The 20,337-nt window shown below is 40.5% G+C and overlaps 1 protein-coding gene across 16 annotated transcripts in view; it reads right to left on the minus strand.

Moving 5' to 3' along the window:
• Positions 1–20,337, minus strand: part of LOC105493429 (intraflagellar transport 81) — a 187,213-nt gene that overhangs the window by 77,927 nt on the left and 88,949 nt on the right. For all 16 annotated transcript variants that reach the window (XR_011608845.1, XR_011608847.1, XR_011608848.1 and 13 more), the window contains 3 exons: positions 13,451–13,600; positions 2,375–2,503; positions 734–823 (listed from right to left, as the gene is read on the minus strand). Coding sequence is in view for 11 of the 16 variants with exons in the window: in XM_071071133.1 (XP_070927234.1) it covers positions 734–823; positions 2,375–2,503; positions 13,451–13,600 (369 nt within the window). In the remaining 5 variants the exon portion in view is untranslated. The remainder of the gene's footprint in view (positions 1–733; positions 824–2,374; positions 2,504–13,450; positions 13,601–20,337) is intronic.

The following is a 20,337-nucleotide window of genomic DNA, read 5'->3' on the forward strand; positions in this document are numbered from 1 at the left end:
ATAGTTTGCTGTGCACGATGCCTCCTCGCAGTGCAAGTTCATTAACCTAAAGTTAACTTGTTACCACTCGTGGGCAGACTCTGAGCTTTTACCTGGACACAGAAGAGTATGACTTCATATTTATAGCTGTAACATCCATGTGATTTAAAGAAAAAATCTCCTCTGGCTGAATTTGAGGATTTCAGCTTAAACTGCTTTTTCTCCTTCTCCCCTGCCTCCAATAATTTATGGCTAAATAAGCAGCATAAATTAAACAAAAACCTTTGTAGGTCATTTTTTTTGGGGAGGGGTGGGAGACAGGGTCTCACTCTATCACCCAAGCTGGAGTACAATGGCACAATCATGGCTTACTGCAATCTTGACCTGCTGGGTTCCAGCAATCCTCCCACCTCAGCCTCCCGAGAATCTGGGGCTACAGGTACATGCCACCAAGCTCAGCTAATTTTTTTATTTTTTGTAGAGACAGGGTCTTGCTGTTAGCCAGGCTGGTCTCGAATTCCCGGGTTCAAGTGATCATCCTCCTGTCTCAGCCTCCCAAAGTGCTGGGATTACAGGCATAAGCCAACACAACTGGCCTATATGTCACGTTGTAATTCTCTTTTGAAGAATCGTATCAATAAGATAATAATGATAATTTGTTTTCTATATCACCCAAGTAAAATATTCAGGGTTCTAACTAGCACATGTGAATAAGATAGAATACTAAAAGTATCATAAAGTCAAATTCACTTACTTGACATTTTTGACGCAACTGTCGTAGCTCTTTTATAACTGAGGCAAGAGCTGACTTCTTTTCAGATACCAGTGAATTCAGTTTTTTCACCTGTTTTTTAAACAAAAAATGTAACATCTAAAAAAGAATTCAAAAGAAGAAAAATACTACATACATAAAGATATTAATTTCAGTGTTAAATATGAGTAAAAAACTATAAATTATGTCAGTTCCAAACAACAGAGAAGTGCTTTAGAAAATCCTGATTCCTCAGCAAGGTGGAATACTAGACTATTTAATCATTCAAAATGTCAATTTTCAAGACTGTAAACCATTATGGGAAAATCTTCATAATCAAACATTGAATAAATAAAATAAATTATAAAATTGCCTTATACAACTCTAATCATGATGTATTATTTATGTAGGCATAAAAATATACACAAATATAGATGGAGTGACATTCAAAACACTACAGGATAGTCCAAATAGCATAAGTAATGATCCATCAGAATGGACACCAGTCAGAGAGATGAACAGGGTCTATTCTTTTTTGAGACAGAGTCTTGCTTGGTTGCTCAGGCTGAAGTACAATGGCGTGATCTTGGCTCACTGCAACCTCTGCTTCCCAGGTTAAAGTGATTCTCATGCCTCAGCCTCCTGAGCAGCTGGAACTGCAGGCATGCGACACCATGCCCAGCTAATGTTTGTATTTTTAGTAGGCACAGGGTTTCACCATGTTGGCCAGGCTGGTCTTGAACTCCTGACCTCAAGTGATCAGCCCACCTCAGCCTCCCAAAGTGCTGGGGTTACAAGTGTGAGCCACGGCGCCCAGCCTATACAGGGTCTTACATGCTAACCTTTTAGGAGTTAGATTGTGATGAGATCCAGAGGGTTCTGGGGGAATGGCCAATGTGGCAAGGCAACTGGAGGGGGGTACTCTGAGGGTTTGGGGCAGCTATTTACCAACAAGTAATATAAGATTTCAACATTTTAATGCCTGGTGAAAGTGTACTAGTACATCCTGATTAAATACCAGTCCTGAAAATGAAAAGATTCTAAGAACATACACAACAATTAAATAATTCTATTAGGGTGGTATGATCTGGGAAAACTTATTTTTCTTCTTAAATATTTATTTAATGTTATATAACTTTTGCACATTAAAAAAACAGAAAATGCATAAACAATTAGAATTTAAACAACCTTACTAGAATGAAAAAAATTTAAAAGAGATTGATAAAGACAGATAAGGCCAGGTGCAGTGGCTCATGCCTGTAATCCCAGCACTCTGGGAGGCTGAGGCAGGTGGAGCACCTAAGATTGGGAGTTTGAGACCAGCCTGGCCAACATGGTGAAACCTGTCTCTACTAAAAATACAAAAATTAGCCGGGCATGGTGGCACACACCTGTAGTCTCAGCTACTCAGGAGGCTGAGGCATGAGAATCACTCGAAACCCAGAGGCAGATGTTGCAGTGAGCCAAAGTCATGCCACTGCACTCTAGCCTGGGCAATAGAGCGAGACTCTGAAAAAAAAAAAAAAAAAGATGAAAGAATATAATGTGCAGAAATTAACAGGTGAATGTTTCACTGAAAATAAAAACAAAACACCTGCCTTCTAGCTACACAATAAAATAAAATTTAAATAAAAGTATCATCACCATTTCAGACATATCATCCAATGTTCGTCCTTTCATTTCATCAACTTCACTCTTCAGTGCAGATACTCTTTCTAGCTCTTCCTGGGTGTAACTATATCCGGATATACCCTTTTTCTCCTCCATAGTTTGCTATAAGTGAAAAATAAAAAGGCCACAAAACGTGTCAAAACCTTGCTGGCTCCCATAAGAAATATACAAATTTCATACATAACAAAAAATTGTAAATAGAATTAGTTTAGAATCCTAAAGGACAATCTTCGTGGACTTCAATTATTAGTTCATTCAATTACAAGCCTTTATATATTATAAACCTATGGTAGCTTCAGGTACATAGGAAGTATTTCTAATTGTAGACTTTATAATAATGTTATGTACTTAGCACAGAACCGAAAACATAGGATACATTCAATAAACATTTGATGAAAGAATGAATTCTCAAATGATTAGCTGTACTTGCATTTGTTCACTCATCCAATATTTATTATATATTTAAATGTGCTTGGCCGGGCGCGGTGGCTCAAGCCTGTAATCCCAGCACTTTGGGAGGCCAAGACGGGCGGATCACAAGGTCAGGAGATCGAGACCATCCTGGCTAACACGGCGAAACCCCGTCTCTACTAAAAACACAAAAAATTAGCCGGGCGAGGTGGCGGCGCCTGTGGTCCCAGCTACTCGGGAGGCTGAGGCAGGAGAATGGCGTGAACCCGGGAGGCGGAGCTTGCAGTGAGCTGAGATCTGGCCACTGCACTCCAGCCTGGGCGACAGAGCGAGACTCCGTCTCAAAAAAAAAAAAAAAAAAAAAAAAAAAAAAAAAAAAAAAATGTGCCAAGCACAGTTCTAGGCACCAGGTATACAGCAGCAAATAGAACAGGAAAAAAAGATCCCTTCCCTCACAGAGCTTACTACTGGTGGGAATAAATAAGCAATATGTAAATAAGTAAATAAATAAATATAGTATAACCACAAGGTGGTTAGAGAAGATGATCCCGAGAAGATGACATCTGAGCAAAGTCCCTGTAGGAAGTGAGGGAATCAGCAAGTGCAAAAGCTGGGAGCAAACTTGGCCAGTTCAAGAAACAGTAAGGAGGTGCAGTGAGAATAAGGTGGGGATAAAGGAGGGGTTACATGTTGCTCAGCTGGTTTGCTAGGTCTCAGTGTATATCTACTGTCCCTTGCACTGCCTAAAAAGTATCCTAGTTTAGATAATAAGTTATATTGTTATCTTATTTTTAAGCCGATGAAACAGCTTTGTTTTATTTAAAATGAGATGGGAGGCTGTTGAAAGGTTCAGAGTTAGGGCAATTTAAAAATGATCACTTTAACACCCGTGCTGAGATCAGGCTAGGTAGGAGCAGGGAGAACAATTAGAAGACCGTCTCAATAGTTCAAGTTAGAGAAAATGGTAGCATGAATCAGGGTGGTGGTGACAGAAGTAATGAGAAATGGTTCTTTTGAAGGCACATCCAACAAGATAATGTGAAAATTAGATGTAGGGATGTGAACAAAAGTAAGGGATAAAGAATGAGTTCAAGGTTTCTGACTTGAGAGACTAACAGGATGAAGCTTCCATTTGTTGAGATGAAGAAGAATGGGGACTAGTTTGAGGAGGTGGTGCAGATCAGAAGTTTATTTTTGGACATGTTAAAAATTTGAAATATATATTAGGTATCAAAATGGAGAGGTCAAGATGCTATATGTGTAAGACTGGAATTAGACTGGTGGCTCACACCTGTAATCCCACCACTTTGGGAGGCTGAGGCAGGCGGATCCCCTAAGATCAGGAGTTTGAGACCAGACTCGCCAACATGGCAAAATCTTGTCTCTACTAAAAATATAAAAATTAGCCGGATGTGGTGGTGGGCACCTGTAATCCCAGCTACTTGGGAGGCTGAGGCAAGAGAATCACTTGAACCCGGGAGGTGGAGGTTGTAGTGAGCCGAGATTGCACCACTGCACTCCGGCCTGGGCAACACAACAGAGTGAGACTCCGTCTCAAAAAAAAAAAAAACAAAAAAAAAACCAGACTGGAATTAGAGGAGAAATCTAGGCTGGAGATATAAATTGGTGAGTTGTCACAATATAAGAGGGGGCCTTTACAACCATGAGACAGGATAAGATCACCAAGGAAGTAAAGATAGAAAGGAGATCCAAGGGCTACGCCTAGGGAGCCCTAACATTTAAACTTTAAAGAAATGATAAGAAATCAGCAACAGAATAGGAATAGGAGTGTTAGTTTGGAAGAAAAACCAGGGAAGTGTAGTGTCTTAGAAGACAGAAGAAGTTGTTTTACAGGAAGGTGGAGTGATCAACTATGCTAAATGCTGCTACTAGGTCAAGTAAGAAAAGGACTAATAATTAATCATTGGATTTGGCAATGTGAAGGTATTAGTGACCTGACAAAAGACTTTTTTTTTTTTTTTTTTTTTGAGATGGAGTCTCGCTATGTTGCCCAGGCTGGAGTGCAATGGTGCAATCTCGGCTCACTGCCACCTCCGCCTCCTGAGTTCACGCCATTCTCCTGCCTCAGCCTGCCGAGTTGCTGGGACTATAGGCACTTGCCACTACGCCTGGCTAATTTTTTGTATTCTTTAGTAGATACGGGGTTTCACTGTGTTAGCCAGGATGGTCTCGATCTCCTGATCTCGTAATCTGCCCGCCTTGGCTTCCCAAAGTGCTAGGATTACAGGCGTGAGCCACCGTACCTGGCCTTTTTTTTTTTTTTTTTTTTTTTTTTGAGATAGAGTCTCGCTCTGTCACCCAGGGTGGAGTGCCGTGGCGTGATCTTGGCTCACTGCAACCTCCGACTCCCAGGTTCCTGACCTCGTGATCCACCCACCTTGGCTTCCCAAAGTGCTGGGATTACAGGTGTGAGCAACCGTGCACGGCCTGACAAAAGATATTTCAGTGGAATGGTAAGTGTGAAAACTGTATTGAAGAGAGTGCAGAAGAGAATGAAAGAACCAAAAGGAAAGAAAGACAAGGAAAGGCAGAATGGAAGAAGAGTTAAGATTTTGGCCTGTCAGTGGGACTGGGACCTAAAGAGAATTAGCCCCAAATTCTGTATGCAGTTTCCTCTTTAGGCATTACCAAATCTTAGGATATGCACAAGCAGAGTAAGACTCTCAAAAACCAAGTGGGAATCAGCAGATGGGTTATTAAAGAGCTGAGCAAAGATTGTAGCAGTCTCACAGTACTAGAGAGATAAAGGTAGGAATTCAAGACTTGCCAGGGTGCACCGGCTTTGGTAAATGCCTCACATTATCAACTGAAAACCTAGAAGGTCTACTCCTTAGAAGGGCTATAACCTAGGAGTAAGACCTACATCCTTGGAGTAAGGACCACTTCCTAAAGTCTCTACCACAAGTATAAGAACTGTATCTTTGGATTAAGAGAAAACTGGAGAAATACCAGCTTAAGGAAAAAAAAACAAACAAAAAAACCTACTCTCAACTTGATCAAGGTAACTTTCCAGAAAAAAATTAAATCCTCCTTATAGAAAAACAAATATAGTCAGAGCTTCTAAAATTTAAAGACACTTTATACCCAACATTCAATAAAAAATTAAAAACAAATATAGTCAGAGCTTCTAAAATTTAACAACACTTTATACCCAACATTCAATAAAAAATTAAAAACAAATATAGTCAGAGCTTCTAAAATTTAATGACACTTTATACCCAACATTCAATAAAAAATTAAAAACAAATATAGTCAGAGCTTCTAAAATTTAACGACACTTTACACCCAACATTCAATAAAAAAATTACTAAGTAAGCAAAGTAATAGGCCCAAATGAATGAAAATCAAGAGAAAAAAATACATGGCCAGGAACAGTGGCTCACGCACGTAATCCCATCACTTGGGGAGGCCGAGAAGGGCAGATCACTTAAAGTCAGGAGTTCACGACCAGCCTGGCCAACATGGTGAAATTCCGTCTCTACTAAAAATACAAAAAAATTAGCCGGGTGTGGTGGTGGGTGCCTGTAGTCCCAGCTACTCAGGAGGCTGAGGTGGGAGAATCACTTGAACCCAGGAGGCAGAGGTTGCAGTGAGCCAAGATCACACCACTGCACTCTAGCCTGCGTGATAGAGTGAGACTCTGTCTCGAAACAAAAACAAAAACAAAAAACAGACAACAGAAATAGGTGCTCAAATAAATTTCAGACATGAACTTTAAAATAGCTGTGATTAATATATTCAAGAAAGTAAACAAAAAGTTGAAGAATGTTACAAATAACTGCAATCTATAAAATTGAATCATATGGAAATTCTAAAACTGAGAAATATAATAATTGATATTAAGCATTCAACAAATGAATTAAATAACAGATGAGACACACAAAAAAGAAGAAGATTAATCAACTGGAAAATAGCACAGTAGAAAAAAATACAGATTGAATCACAGAGAGGAAAAAAATAATAGAAAATGAAAAAAAGAAAAAGAAAAACACTAAGCCCATAAGAAATACATGGAAAATGGTGAAAGTGTCCAACATGCATGTAGTTGGAGTTAAAGTGAAAGAGGACAGAATAAGATTGTAGTAATAATTGAAGAAATACTGGGCTGGGCATGGTGGCTCATGCCTGTAACCCCAGCCTTGGGAGGCTGAGGCAGGTGGATCATTTGGACCTAGGAGTTCAAGACCAGCCTGGGCATCATGGCAAAATCCTGTCTCTAAAAAAACTACCAAAAATACACACACACACACACACAAAGGCTGGGCATGGTGGCTCAGGCCTGTGGTCCCAGCTGCTTAGGAGGCTAAGGTGGGAGAATTGCCTGAGCCCAGGAAGTCGAGGCTGCAATGAGCTGAGATCACACCACTGCACTCCAGCCTGGGGAACAGAGTGAGACCCTGTCTTTAAAAAAAAAAAGAAAAAGAAAGAAAGAAAGACGTAAATAAATAAATAAACATGGCTGAGAACTTTTCAAAAATGAACAAAGACATCCAGCCACATATTCAAGAAGCTTCACAGACCCTAAGCCAGGTGAATAAAAAAGAAAATCATACCTAGAAAAGTCATAGTAAAACTACTGAACAACCAAACACAGAGAGATCTTAAAAACAACCAGAGAATAACAGACTACCTTGAAAAAAAACCAAGATGTACAGTTGATGTTATGAAATAAATAATGGAAGCCAGAAGAAAATGGAATTAAATCTTTGGCCGGGCGTGGTGGCTCAAGCCTGTAATCCCAGCACTTTGGGAGGCCGAGATGGGCGGATCACGAGGTCAGGAGATCGAGACCATCCTGGCTAACATGGTGAAACCCCGTCTCTACTAAAAAATACAAAAAAACTAGCCGGGCAAGGTGGCGGGCGCCTGTAGTCCCAGCTGCTCGGGAGGCTGAGGCAGGAGAATGGCGTGAACCCAGGAGGCGGAGCTTGCAGTGAGCTGAGATCCGGCCACTGCACTCCAGCCTGGGCAACAGAGCGAGACTCCGTCTCCAAAAAAAAAAAAAAAAAAAAAAATCTTTAAAGTGCTGAAAGAAAATAGCTGCCAACCAAAAATTCTACATTCAGTAAAAATGTGTTTCAAAATGAAGGTAGAACACAGGTGTCTTAAGAAAAACAAAAACTGAGATTTCAGCAGACCTGAACTAAATGAAATACTTAAGGTGAGCTCATTAGGCAGATACCAATAGAAGAAAGATGAAGGAAGAAAAGAAGAACCATGAAAAGAGTAAACAGGTAGATAATCTAGAATAATATTGAATATAGTATCATGTACGATTTAAATTCTATCTAGGCCCAGGCACAGTGGCTCACACCTGTAATCCTAGCACTTTGGGAGGCTGAGGTAGGAGGATTGCCTGAGCCCCTGAGTTTGAGGCCAGCTTGGACAACATAGTGAGACCCCATTTCTGAAAAAAATACACACAAAAATTAGCTGGGTGTGGTAGTGCATGCCTGTAGTCCAGGTACTTGGGAGAATCACTTGAGCCCAGGAGGTTGAGGCTGCAGTGAGCTCTGACTGTACCACTACATTCCAGCCTGGGCAACAGAACAAGACCCTTTCTCAAGAAAACTGTACTTAGAATTAAAAAAATATTATCAACAATAGCACTAAATATGGGAAGGTGGTAAACAAAGTTAAAGTGTTTTAGGTTCTTGCATTGCCCAGGACACGGCAAAAGTAAAAATTTAGTGAAGACTGGCTGGGCGTGGTGGCTCACACCTGTAATCCCAGCACTTTGGGAAGCTGAGGCGGGCGGATCACAAGGTCGGGAGATTGAGACCATCCTGGCTAACATGGTGAAACCCTGTCTCTACTAAAAAAAAATACAAAAATATAGCCGGGTGTGGTGGCACACTCCTGTGGTCCCAGCTACTTGGGAGGCTGAGGAAGGAGAAACACTTGAACCTGGGGGGTGGAGGTTGCAGTGAGCTGTGATCATGTCACTGCACTCCGGCTTGGGCAACAGAGAGAGACTCTGTCACAAAAAAAAAAAAAAAAAAAAAAAAAAATTAGTGAAGACTGTAATCAGTCAAGGGTGTATATTGTAATCTCTGGCATAAGCACTAGAGTGCAATCACTCACTGGCTAAATGGAACTAAGGACTCTATCACTGTGGCAGGTAGAGTACTGACAGTCCTGGGTATGTTGTAGCAGTGCAACTAATAAGACTTTCACTTGTGGTGAATTGGGGAAGAAGAATACAGGTGGATGGGGATTGTAGTGGCAAGCAAAATTTTATGGCTCAGATTGCTTTCAAGAGAGTTGGCTGAGGGGAACAGAGCTGACTGACATCCATAGCTGCTGCCCCTTTGGGTTCATCACCATGTTTGCATCAACGCTATGCTTCCCTGGAGCTGCTCTCAGCCAATGACTGAGCACGGCAGTAGTACTAGTGTTGGCCCAGTCCTGCCTGACAAGGGACTCCTCTAATAGGTGACTGGCTCAGGAACTCTTCATTAACCTGACCAAAACTTTCTCAGAGTTGTGCTGAAGTTTGAGGCTATTTCTACCCAATCTTCCTTCCTTTGCCCTCTCCTTTCACAGGTGTCAGACCTGGATCAGAGCCTGAAGGCTTTCCCTGCCTCCTCCTGCTCCCTTCCCTTTATCCTTCTTAAGTGTGTCCTTCAATAAATCTCTTGTACATGTAATCCCATCTCAATGTCTGCTTCTTGGAGGATCTGAACTGATACAAAGATGTACTAGACAGTGTAATGTTTCTGGCATTTGAGGAGAAATAGTAACTATAAGGACTATGGAATTGGGGTGGCTATCACTAATCTCCACTGATGGTTGAAGAGATAACAGGCTCAAATCCATTAATTTGTAATTTAAAGCAAAGTAATCAAGTTAGAGAACCTCCTTAAGGGCTTTAAAGAAACCCTCATTTCCCATGGCTAAAGGGCAGAGGGAGCTGAAAACCAGGCACAGGACTTAATTTTAAGACTGGCAAAACTCCAGAGAAAGTTGAATTCTTAGTCTAGGCAAATATTCTATGCCAAAGTCAGGGAAGAAAAGAGAAGAAAAAGGGTGCTAAGTCTGGGATGTGGGTATATGGATAGACCCACTTGAGAACCTTGAATCCCCAGATTATCCTGTATTCTCTGGGCAGTGGCAAATGGCTCAGCTTGTCGGTCAAGGCCCTGGAAGATGCAAGACAGCAAGGACAAGGAGGTCCAGGAAAGAGGCATGTGGATGAACCTATGGGTGTAGGCACTAAGTATAAAGATCTTTTCATTACATGGAAACCAGAAAATGTCCACTGCAAAAGAGGCACTGAACAACTAAGTGGAAAGGATGATTTGGCCAGCAGATGTCAGCCAGCCTCTGACATTGGCCCACACAGTGCTTAAACAATGGACTCACAAACAGAATGGCTTTGTTGGTAGAGATAGAAGTTATGTATGAGCCAAACAGCATGGGTTCTCTCTCATCCATGCTCATCTAGCTACTGCCAATATCAAACGTCTGACCCACCAGCAACAGAGACCAATCCTGAGCTCTGGGTATGGAATCATCCCTTGAGGAAACCAACCCCCTATTTTGTGTCAATTTAATAACATCAGACTCTTTCTGCCCTGAAAAGGGTGACATTTCATCCTTAATGGGACTGATCCATATTCTGGGTATAGGTTTGTCTTTCTTGCCCATTGTACTTCAGCCAGCAGTACTATCCAAGGGCTAAGAGCATTCAGTCTACTGATGTAGAATCTCACATAATATCACCTCAAACCAAGGGATACACTTTACAGCAAAGGAAGTATGATAGCTTTCATATGACCATATAATTCAGTAATTTTACCACATACTACACTATCTGGAAAGCCGATGGCCTGACAGAATAGTGGACCAGTGTCTTAAACGTAAGGCCCCAGCTTGGAACTGGATGGCCTATGAAAATGAGTTCTACCTTTAGGATGGGGTGTACACTTTAAACCAATGCCCATGATATGGTGCTATGTTCTCAATAGAAAGCATAGGTCTCAGAACCATGAGATGAAAGTATAGGTGTCACCACTAACCACGATCCCCATTGATCCACTTTAGGGAATTATGCTTCCCTTCCAGACAACTTTAGGCTCTGTGGGTATAGGTGTTCTGGTTGCCAGAGTGGGCATGCTTCCATCAGAAGGCACGTTAAGAGGCCCTTGACATTTAATGTTCTGACTATCATCTGGTCACTTGGGATCCTCATGTCAATAGACTAGCAGGCAAAGAAAGCAGGATATCATAAGGCTATATAGATGCTGCTATATAATAGGGACAGAAAGAAATATATTTAGGACTCAGATGATCCATTAGGGCATATCTTAGTATTCCCATGCCCAGTTTTAACTGTAAATGGGGAAGTATAGCAACCATGGCCTGGTAAGGGCATGATTACTAGAGTCTCACACTTCTCAAGGATGAGGAACTGGGTCATCCCACCAAGTAAGTCATCTAAACCAGAGGAGGTGCTAGCTGAGGTGAGGGAACTCTAGAATAGACAGTAAAGGAAGGAGATGTTGAATATCAGTTATGTCCTTGGAACCAAATGTAGCAATGAGAGTTTCCATTTGTCTCTCTAATCTTTCTCCTATAAGTTTTCCTAGAAATTGTGACCAACCAGAATCCTATAGAAGCTATAGCTGGGTGGAGTAAATTTAATGCGACAAACAAGTAGATTCTACTAGTGCAAGGGGTGAACTGTAGTAGTAGATGTTGCTGGTGCCCCACTCAGACCTCATTTGCAAACTGTTATGAGTGTTGACTGCTAAATAGCTCATAGTTACACTCTTCTCCAGAGAGTGCCCTCAGCCAAATGGGAGGTGTCTCGCCTAAGAGGTTATACCTGACCACAGCCAAATGACTGACTGCCATGGGGTACAAAAGGCCAGCCCCCTTGCATCAAGGTGGAATCAACTCCAGTGCAACTTGTTCCAAAGTTGATCATGGGATCAGAATGAAGCCAACTCCAGTTCAGACCATGTCTTTTTCTTGCTTGGCTTTTTTCTGTTGCCTCATCTGCTTCCCTCACTCCCCTCCTTCCGAAGGTACTCCCTCAATAAATCACTAGCACAAAGAATTCCCTTCTCGAGCTCTGCTTCTAGGAACTCAAGAAAAAAAATATAAAGCAAAAACTGATGGAACTAAAAAAAGCAACAAAGCAATAATTATAGTTAGAGATTTTTAACACACTTATCTCAGTAACTGATGGAACAGGCAGACAAAAAATCAACAGGAATATGGAAGATGTGAATATCATGGCTAACATACTGACTGAATTGACATACTTAGAATACTATTCCCGGCCGGGCGCAGTGGCTTATGCCTGTAATCCCAGCACTTTGGGAGGCCAAGGTGGGCGAATCACGAGGTCAGGAGATCAAGACCATCCTGGCTAACACGATGAAACCCCATCTCCACTAAAAATATGAAAAATTAGCCAGGCGTGATGGTGGGCACCTGTAGTCCCAGCTACTAGGGAGGCTGAGGCAGGAGAATGGTGTGAACCTGGGAGGCGGAGCTTGCAGTGAGCCGAGATCGCACCATTATACTCCAGCCTGGGTGACTGAGCAAGACTCCGTCTCAAAAAAAAAAAAAAAAAAAGAATACTATTCCCAACAACTGCAGAATATACATTCCTTTCATTGCACATGAAACAATTACCAAAACAGACCACACACTGGGCCATAATGCAAGACTACAAATTTCACAGGACTGAAATCAGAGTGTGCTCTCTGGTCACAATGAAAATAATCTAGAAATTCATAATAGAAAGGTAACTAGAAAATCCCCCAAATGTTTGATTTTAAGCCATAACCAAAAGGTCAAAGAAATCACAATAGAAATTAGAAAATATTTTGAAGTAAACAATAATGTAGTTACTACTATCAGTTTTAAAGTTAGTGCTGTTAGAATCCATGTTGATTCACAGTAAATTTTCAACCTTAAGTTCCCTAAAAGCAAATAATATTCATCAGCATGAGACAGTTCATACTGCCAGTTAAAAGGAAACACAACAGGTTGAAATTGCACTTACCTCTACCAGATTATTGCTAGCTGGTAAACCAGCACCCAGATGAAACAGTTTCCCCATTGGTGAAAGAAAAAATAAAAGCCAAATGAAGAAAACCCTGAGGAACTGGCATCTACAATTAGAACAACCTTGCTGTTGGACTACTTTGGGTTTAACTCTTCTCAGACAACCAAGGCACAAACACATAAGGAATAAGCCTGGAAGCAGACTTCCACACAGCACTTTCCTGGATATTTCTTTCCAAAGCTTCTTGGAAGTGACTGCTTAGAAATTCCTGCCCAGCAGGCCATGATAAAAAAGAATTTTACAGTCACTCTCTTGGTATGATAATTTTACTCATATTAACTAACCAAAAGAAAAAACCTACTTGGAATTCAAGTTATTCTATTAATAACCCCAAAGTCAGCACACACACAAAAGCCAGTGCTTACTGCTACATTAAAAATAAATGAATCAACTTATGACATGTCTGTAATTAAGCAGAGAAAAGTAATACTTTTATGATTTTTCCAGTAAAAACAATGACCTCAGTATAAAGCTGTAACCCATAAATCTCCTGGCATTTGTATTTATAGTAGCCCAAGAAAATACCATATTACCAGTTGTTGTTGAATATTTTCATGACGTTGCTTAAGAAGTTCTTCAGTCCTCTGCAAAAGACCGAATTCAGCTTTAAGTTCAGCTATTATCTGATGTTTCTTTTTGAAAACTGTACTCTTGCTTCGAAGTTTACTGACATATCGTTTGAACTGTAAAAGAAACACAGTATGTAATCCAATGAGTAGAAAAGTAGTAGCTAAATATCATACATCTGTATAAACTCAATGTATTAACATTTTTTCTTTTCTACTTCCCAACATGTGTCACACATATATAATTTCGTTTTATTATAAGACTTTATATAATTATATAATAATTATATAATAACTTAATAATTTAGTTTTATTAGAAAACTTCTCAAGCCCCACCTTCCTGTCTTCATCCCTACCCAGGTTAAACTCCTGTTACTTATTTGCAGAGCCTATTCAGTTCTGTGTAACGATTGCCACCATTTTAAATTTCAGTTCAGTATTTGTTTTCCCCACTATTCCTTAAGCTTGATGAGGGCAGGACCTGCAAGTATCTTGCTCTAAGCAACTCTGCATTGTATCCTCTGTATCTGGCACAGTGCCTAATACATAATAGATAATAAACAGTACTTACCAAATGAATTCCTATATTTATTTTTTTTTTTTGAGACCAAATCTCACTCTGTCACCCAGAGTGTTTAAGTATTTTGTGTTTTTAATTTTTTGACTCATTATATGTACATATATATGTATATATTATGTGTATATGTATATGTATACATATAAAATATTTATGTGTATATATATGTATGCATGTGTATATATATATATATATTTCGAGATAGGATTTGCTCTGTTGCCCAGGCTGTAGTGCAGTGGTGGGATCACAGTTCATTGCAGCCTTAACATCCTGGGCTCAAGCAATTCTCCTGCCTCAGCCTCCTGAGTAGGAGGCCCACAGGTGCAGAGCAACACACCTGGCTAATTTTTGCATTTTTTGTAAAGACGGGATTTCACTATGTTGCCCAGGCTGGTTCGAAGTCCTCGACTCAAGTGATTCACCCGCCCTGGCCTCCCAAAGTGCTGGGATTACAGGCATGAGTCACCGTGCCTGGCCTTAAATATTCTAAATCCTTATATAAAAGCTATTCATTTTAGACTTTACAAATAAGGATTAGGAAAACAGAAACACAATTTTATAAAAATAAAAAGGTTTAAAAAAGAAGAAAAAGGAGGAGATAATGACCACAATTCTGGTTGTGGTTTTATCATGGTATATCTCATGTACTGTACTATTTTGGTAGCAGTCCATTGGACTACTGGGACTAATATAGCCAACCAGAACCATCAACACTCATAGCTACTATTTATCACTTAAGAAATGTACTGTGACTATATATTGCTATCAGACATCTGAGACACTGGGATGGTACCCATCCCAAATGTTAAAAAGCTAAGAATATCCCAAGTTAGTGAAAACTCATAGTTATCTAATTTATCTATTTACCTACCCATGATATCAAAGTTATAACTAATAATGGAAAAAAGTTACAACTCTAATGGAAACACCCCATTATTAAGTAATACCAACTAGAGTTTGGAAGAGCAAACAAAGTAGCATAATATTTAAAGGAATTCAAGGCTGGGTGTGGGGGCTCATGCCTGTAATCCCAATACTTTGGGAGGCCAAGATGGTTGGATCACTTGAGGTCAGGAGTTCGAAACCAGCCTGGCCAACATGGTGCCTGCCCCTCCTTCAATGGTGAAACCCCGTCTCTACTAAAAATATAAAAATTAGCTGGGCATGGTGGTGCTCACCTGTAATCCCAGCTACTCAGGAGGATGAGGCAAGAGAATCACTTGAACCCAGAGGCACAGGTTGCAGTGAGCTGAGATCACACCACTGCACTCCAGTCTGGGCAACAGAGTGAGACTCAGTCTGAAAAGAAAAGAAAAGAAAAGAAAAGAAAAGAAAAGAAAAGAAAAGAAAGGAAAAGAAAAGAAAAGAAAAGAAAAGAAAAGAAAAGAAAAGAAAAGAAAAGAAGAGAGGAGAGGAGAGGAGAGGAGAGGGGAGGAGAGGGGAGGAGAGGGGAGAAGAGAAAAGAAAAAGAAAGAAGGAAAGAAAGAGAAAGGAAGGAAGGAAGGAAGGAAGGAAGGAAGGAAGGAAGGAAGGAAGGAAGAAAGAAAGAAAGAAAGAAAGAAAGAAAGAAAGAAAGAAAGAAAGAAAGAAAGAAAGAAAGAAAGAGAAAGAAAGAAAGATTTCTTTGTATAATATTACAATATCATATACATAATTTTTGAGGTGGAGTCTCACTCTGTTGCCCAGGCTAGAGTGCAATGGCATCATCTTGGCTCACTGCAACCTCTGCCTCCCAGGTTCAAGTGATTCTCCTGCCTCAGCTTCCTGAGTAGCTGGGATTAGGGGCACCCACCGCCATGCCTGGCTAATTTTTGTATTTTTAGTAGAGATGGGGTTTCACTATGTTGATCAGGCTGGTCTTGAACTCCCGGCCTCAAGTGATCCACCGGACTCGGCCTCAAAAGTGCTGGGATTACAGGCGTGAGCCACCGTGCCTGGCCTACAATACCATAGTTTTACTGTACCTTTTCTAAGTTTAGGTCTATTTAGATAAACAAATAATACCTACCACTCTGTTACAGTTGCCTACAGTATTTAGTATAGTAACATGCTGCACAAGTTTGCAGCCTAGGAGCAATAGGCTATGGCATACAGTCTAGTTGTGTAGTAGGCTATATCATCAAGGTTTGTGTAAGGTCTATGACGTTCACACAACAACAAAACTGCCTAACAGTGCATTTCTCAAAATGTATCCTTGTCATTAAGCAATGTATGACTGTACAGTATTGCTCAATGTAAGAAGCAAACGCCAGAAGAAAATGCCAGAAATTTCTGATATTTCTGAAACAGAACATAATACTTAAAAAAACACTTCCTCTTCTGTATTAAGACTACTAATAATTTCCAGATTTTTGTACTATATAAAATAATTTTGGCTGGGCAAGTTGGCTCACACCTATAATCCCAGCACTTTGGGAGGCTGAGGTGGGGGACTGCTTGAGTCCAGGAATTCAAGACCAGTCATGTGCCTGTAGTCCCAGCTACTTGGGAGGCTGAGGCAGAAGAATTGCTTGAACCCGGGAGGCGGAGGTTGCAATGAGATCGCGCCACTGCACTCCAGACTGGGCAACAGACTGAGACTCCGTCTCAAAAAAAAAAAAAAAAAAAGAATCTTAGCCTTTTTAATGTCCACTGCTTCTTAAAGCTAATTTTGGGGGATAGTTAATAAATAATTTTATAAATAATAAAAGTAATGAACATATTGTTGAAATTTTGGAAAACAGAAAAAAGGAAAAGTTCACTCAAAGCCACTATCCCAACACAAGCTCTATTACCATATTGTTATTTTTCTTTTTTTGAGATGGAGTCTTGCTCTTGTCTCAAAGGCTGGAGTGCAGCGGCGCAATCTCCCCTCACTGCAACCTCCACCTCCCAGGTTCAAGCGAATCTCCTGCCTCAGCCTCCCAAGTAGCTGGGATTACAGGTGCCTGCTACCACGCCAGGCTGGTCTCTCGCTCCAGACGTCAGGTGATCCACTCACCTTGGCCTCCCAAAGGGCTGGGATTACAGGCATGAGCAACTGTGCCCAGCCCATATTGGTATTTTTCCTTCCAATTTTTTTTTTCTTAAGTCTTGCTTTCTCACCCAGGCTGGAGTGCAGTGTCACGATCTTGGCTCACTGCAGCCTCTGCCTCCAGGGTTCCAGCGATTTTCCTGCCTCGGCCTCCCGGGTAGCTGGGCTTACAGGCATGCACCACCATGCCTGGCTAATTTTTGCATTTTTAGTAGAGATGGGGTTTCACCATGTTGGCCAGGCTGGTCTCAAACTCCTGACCTCAGGTGATTCGCCCACTTTGGCCTCCCAAAGTGCTAGGATTACAGGCATGAGCCACTGTGCCTGGCTTTTCCTTCCAATTTTTAAAGCAAATTCTAAGGTCAGTAATTCTAACTTATAAAGTAGTAAAATAGAAAGTACAGCATCTCTAAAATTTAATTTTTTTCTAAAATACTTGATTCCTGAGTATACAAACATTCCTTTAAAATATTAAGATTAAAAATTCTTCACGTTAAATAAACTTCCAATTCCTAGTTTAGACATCTTTTAAACTTGACTTAAACTTTGAAAGAGTTGGCCAGGTGCGGTGGCTCACACCTGTAATCCCAGCACTTTGGGAGACTGAGGTGGGGGGACTGTGTGAGCTCAGGAGTTTGAGACCAGCCTGGGCAACATGGCGAAACCTCATCTCTACTAAAAATATAAAAAATTAGCCAGGCGTGGTGGTGTGTGCCTGTAATCCCAGCTACTCGGGAGGCTGAGGCAAGAGAATCGCTTGAACCTGGGAAGCGGGGGTTGCAGTGAGCTGAGATAGTGCCAGTGCACTCCAGCCTGGGTGAAAGAGCGAGATTCTCTCTCAAACAAACAAACAAAACAAAAACAAACAAACCAAACAAAAACAAACAAAGAAATTTTTGAAAGAACTGAGGAACACACTGTGTTTTAGAAGAAGAAAGTTTAAAATATTTTTCTATCCATGATTAGGTTAGTTTTAATATTAAGGAATCCAGCCCTCACACCACAAATTTTCAATAACTGCATTATAGAAACTTCTTTAAAAATTAAAAAATTAAGTCATACTAATGTACCTGAAGTCTAATAACTTGCAAATTTTCCTTTTAAAGAATAAATGTGTAAGCCTGACATAACCACAGATTCAGAAACCCTAGAGTAACTATATATGCTATTAAAAGTGTCCTGGGCAAAGTGCCCAAAATGAAATCAACCCTGTTCATCTGCTATCCTCTGTAATATAGAGGCCAATTTTCCCCTTCTCTATCTTGCTGTGCTCCAGAACTATTTTTAAAAGCTGAAAGCTATAAATGTTTCTGATGAAAGAACAAACCTACAAATTACTGAGTGTGCTTTATGCTGATTGGTTATTGATATTCATTATATATAATACCTAATGGAAGAGTAGTCTAGGTCAGATTAATCAGTTACATATGATTAAGCAATAGGTAGCCATCAAAGCATTCTAAGAGCTCTACTATTCCACAATTAATTAGAACAAAGAAAACACATTATCAATGTTTTTTCTTCCATTCGTGGTTTCTTTTAATTATCATTTGGATTTTAGGTTATTTCTGAATCTTCAATGGCATACAAAAACCAAAACTGATGAACACATTGAAGCTAAATCTTCAGACTTATAAAACACAAGTACTAATTCCATTAGCTGCCAGAGCAATGGCCTGATCATTTGTGAAGCCTCTGGTAAACTCTGCTGTACACTCAGATGAGAGTAAGGGTAAAAATTGCCCTCCTCTTCCCTTCCATTCCTGGTTCACAGGGGTCAAAATGGTGGCTGGAGAGGTGGGCAGTAGATAAGAGAGCTGCATGAAGGTACCAGTAAGGTTGGGGAGCTGCATAGAGGCATGGCGGGGTACAGGGTTCAGAGGTCGAGGATACTGGGAAATGAGGGGACTTGGGAAGTTGTATTAGAAGTGTGGACCAGGAGCCTGGTGACTGGGGACACAGGGGAGTAGGGGGAGTTAATGGAAGTACAGATCAAAAGGCTGAATGGCTAAGGATATGCAATGATGGGGTTAGGGGCTGAGGAAACACACAGAGACATAGGCTAGCAGGCCTGGCAGCTGAGGACACAGAGGGGTGAGCGAGGAGTCATGGGGAATATAGACACAGAGGGTTAAAATGTGGTTGGTGGGATAGGGGCACAGAATTGGTGTGTAAAGAAGGAGGCCGGAGTAGTTGATAGATTGTTTAAATCGAGCAAACAAGCAAGTTAACTGATTGAGCAAATAAATAAATGCAATATAGAAAAAGGGAGCCAAATTTCTCAAAGCCAGAGAAGATACTGGGCAACAGAGAGAGACTCCATCTAAAAAAAAAAAAAAAAAATTAAGACAACAATGAGATGCCATTTTCACACCTACCCAATTGGCAAAAATAAAAAATCTTTCAATATCAAGTGTTGGTGATGATGTGGAGGAAGTAGAGAGCGAGATATGTAATTTAGAGCAACAGTTTGGAAAACAACTTGGCTTGTCTACTGAAGTAGAAACTGTACATATTCTATGGCTCACCAACTCCACTTCTACGAGTAGCAGGACTTCTCAAACTATCTGTTAAGGATAAAGGACCAGTTTTTAAAAAAATTTCTAAACATTTGTTCATCAGATATTTTTGTAAAATAATGAAAATACTGAGGTCAAATGACTATAAGGGTTTCTAAATGTTTCCTCTCAATTTATATGGCTGCAGATTAGAAGAAACTAACAGTCTCTGAACTGAAACTAGTCTACAGACCACACTTTGAGTATCACTGCTCCGGAGCAGAGCTTCCTAAATGGGGTATGCTCCGGTACACACACGTGCCACAAACATTGCAGGTGTGCCAAGATATTAATCCACTCAACCTTTGCTGTAGCTGGGCAAGATATTATAAAGAACTCTCAGCCAGTCACCTTTACCTATAAATGAAAAAAATAATTTTTAAAGGCATAGGAGGTAAGCAGCAAATTCTTAGAACATTAAGGAAAAACCTTCCCATAGTGTATCGTTAACAGGTAAACCAAACGAATTTGTCAGTAAAGTGAACTACAAAGCTTGCCACTGGGCAGGAAAGCCCATTATGGCAGCTATTACTACCCATATACATTTGTACAAATACCCATGTATTTATACCCATATACATTTGTAATCTGTTAGTCTTCTATGAAAGAGCAGCCATCATTTTAGATGCTGAGATCAAATAAGATTAATACTTTGTGATTTATGCTAGCAGGTGCTGAGAGAGTACTCAGTTGTGTGAAACTCTAA

The sequence above is a fragment of the Macaca nemestrina genome, chromosome 10 (genome assembly GCF_043159975.1).
Source record: "Macaca nemestrina isolate mMacNem1 chromosome 10, mMacNem.hap1, whole genome shotgun sequence".
Lineage (NCBI taxonomy): Eukaryota > Metazoa > Chordata > Mammalia > Primates > Cercopithecidae > Macaca > Macaca nemestrina.